The sequence below is a fragment of the Rutidosis leptorrhynchoides genome, chromosome 2, assembly GCF_046630445.1.
Source record: "Rutidosis leptorrhynchoides isolate AG116_Rl617_1_P2 chromosome 2, CSIRO_AGI_Rlap_v1, whole genome shotgun sequence".
Classification (NCBI taxonomy): domain Eukaryota; kingdom Viridiplantae; phylum Streptophyta; class Magnoliopsida; order Asterales; family Asteraceae; genus Rutidosis; species Rutidosis leptorrhynchoides.
This window is the reverse complement of record NC_092334.1, coordinates 203716296-203719227: the sequence shown is the minus strand read 5'-3', so window position 1 is coordinate 203719227 and position 2932 is coordinate 203716296. Positions and strand designations below refer to the sequence as shown.

The 2932-nt window shown below is 31.4% G+C and overlaps 1 protein-coding gene across 1 annotated transcript; it reads left to right on the top strand.

The window, feature by feature from the left end:
• Nucleotides 1-1175: 1175 nt before the first annotated feature.
• Nucleotides 1176-2098, top strand: LOC139888519 (protein LURP-one-related 11-like). The gene is made up of 2 exons (XM_071871524.1): nt 1176-1439; nt 1553-2098. The coding sequence occupies exons 1-2, from the start codon at nt 1176-1178 to the stop codon at nt 1880-1882; spliced, it is 594 nt and encodes a 197-aa protein (XP_071727625.1). The 3' UTR covers nt 1883-2098.
• The last annotated feature ends 834 nt before the right edge of the window (nt 2099-2932 follow it).

The window sequence follows — 2932 nt, the reverse complement described above, 5'->3', positions numbered from 1 at the left end:
GAACGCGATAAAAGTCCAACAACTATATATGAAGATAATGCAGCTTGCATAGCACAGATGAAAGAAGGGTATATCAAAAGTGACCGAACAAAACACATACATCCTAGATTCTTCTCATACACTCAAAATCTCATTAAGGACAACGTGATTGAAATGAGATATGTTCAGTCCAGCAAAAACTCTGCCGACCTTTTCACCAAAGCACTTCCAACTGCTATTTTCAGAACACACGTTCATAATATTGGCATGAGACATGTTCAGAAGATGTAACAATTCAGGAGTTGCCTACTTGAGGGCGAGTCAACTCTATGCTGCACTCTTTTTTCCTTAGCTAAAGTTTTATCCCAATGGGTTTTCTTTAGCAAGGTTTTTAACGAGGCTGTACTAGTTATTCTATAATAAAATTGTCATCCAAGGGGGAGTGTTATAAAAGTCATGGATGCTAATTTTATTATTATTATAAACATTGTATAGTAGTTTTTTTTAGTATATATATGTGTGTTATGAGCACATAAGGTGTACACCAAAAACATATATAAAACACACACTTCTCTCATATTCTCTCTATATACTTATTAGTAGTCTACAGTCAAGAACCAGGCCACTAAAGGAAGTTGTAAGCCTACAAAATTATAACAATATATATATATATATATATATATATATATATATATATATATATATATATATATATATATATATATATATATAACCATGATATCAAAAATGTGTTTTAACTAAAAAAAATAAGAAATTAATAATACAAGAGTCATATCAAGTGTTTGGTCAGGATAAGTCATAGTATGGGAGATACCTTTGTTTATGGGTGATGATTCGTACACCACCTATTTTTAGTCATACACCATCAAACATGCTTTACATTGTTGTACTGTACAAACCTGTAAAGCATGTTTGGTGGTGTACGGCTAAAAATAGGTGGTGTACGAATCACTCCCCTTTGTTTATAGCCTATTATAGTAATATTAAAAGGGTGAAGATTTGTATAAAATAGTATAAAAAAACATTAACGTCTTATATAGAACAAATTATTTCTATTAGGTAACAGAAAAAGTATGTCCCAAAAATATAATGGGTGGTTGCTTTTCTAAGCACATGTGTGTATGTATATATAAACCCTCTTTCATCTTCCAACATAACTTCCTTTCATCCTTTCAATGGCTAAGGTTTATCCTCGAACAACATCATCATTATCATCATCATCATCATCATCATCACCAACATCATCTCCATATGTGAGTTCAAAGCAAGAATGCTTCACAATATGGATGAAGTCTCTAGTGTACAATAGTCATGGGTGCACTGCTTACAACTCTAATGGCGAAATTGTTTATCGAGTTGATAACTATGACAAAAAATGTAGCTCACAAGTCTACCTAATGGATGTTCAAGGAAACGTTCTTTTCTCAATTCAACGAAAGGTATCAACTTTATAATACACACATGATGACAATATTATGCATTTTTAACACCCATCTTTTTGGTTACAGCGCCGTCTAATAATGATAATGATATTTCTTTATTTTCATTGCAGAAGCTAAACCTTTTTGGTTGTTGGGACGGATTTAAATGGGAATTTTCTAAGAAACAAAGATGGTTTCGTGTTACAAGAAAACGTCAAAAGATTCATGTAGATTTAGGTGTACATCAAAAAGGTTACAAGATAGTTAAAAGTGGTGTAGGGTTCAAGATTGTGAATCTTGATCAAGATTGTGCCATGGTTGCCGAAGTAAAACGAAAGCAAACGAATTCAGGGATCGATCTTGGTAATGACGTTTCAACTTTAACGGTAGAACCCGAGATTGATCAATCATTGATCATGGCGATTATAATGGTTTATGGGTTGATTCATCGTCAACTTTAAACAGCTATGTATTTACAAGATTTTATTAATTGGTTTACTTCAATGTTTGAGTTGAAGACTCAAAAAGCTGATCAGATTTTGGGTTCTAGCTAGCTTGTTTATACAATTTTGAAGAAAATTGAAGATGGGATCCAGAAAATGAAGGTGGGAAATTAAGGAACAAGATTATATTAATTTAAAAGAAATCTTTGTAATTAGCTGTATTTTGTATATATCACATATATACAAAGTTTTGTTTGGTTTTGTCCCTTTGTGATTACTCATGCTTTAGGACGTTGTACCTAACGTGAAAGTTTATATACACGCTGTATAGATACTTGAGCTTTCAACCGTATAATAATATTAAGTATTTAAGACCATTTTTATTGTATAGTGGTGATGTGATGAAGTAAACTTTTGGGGAATTGATTCGTACACCACCTCAAATTTGCCATACACCACCAAATAAATTATTTAGACATTTATACCCTTCATTTGGTGGTGTATGACAAATTTGATAGTGTAAAAGAAAGGGTAAAAATGTCTAAATAATTAATTTGGTGGTGTATGGCAAATTTGAAGTGGTGTACGGATCAACCCCTAAACTTTTGTAGTAGCAATGATCAATGGAGTGTGATGATGGGACGGACGTCAATATTTTTAATTTTTGATGAGGTTTTTCATTATAATTTGTTTATGTTAAATTATTTAAGATTTGTGATTGGTTGAAATGTGTTTCACGCTCAAAAGACTTTCGGTGACAAATTTTGCATCAAGCTGCGTTTCTAGCATTTTTGGTGGCGTGATATATGCTACTATCATTTTAGCCCATCACGCACCTGTTAATGATAGTCTAATTAATTAGTAGGTATGAGTGTATCTTATGTTTAAAAAAAAAACCAATTTTATAAACTCGTGTGTTATACGACAATTCTAAAAAATAACATTCTATAATATTACTCTGTAATATTGATATTGATTAGTTGTATGATATATTCACAAAATAGTTCATTTTTTATAATAATTGTATTGTAAGCAAATGTGTAGAAAATATTACTATTGTAAATGTTA

Coding starts and splice junctions, on each gene's coding strand:
- LOC139888519 (XM_071871524.1), top strand. CDS start 1,176: ATGGCTAAGGTTTATCCTCGAACAACATCATCATTATCATCATCATCA. Junction 1,440..1,552: donor TTTTCTCAATTCAACGAAAG/GTATCAACTTTA, acceptor TTTTCATTGCAG/AAGCTAAACCTTTTTGGTTG.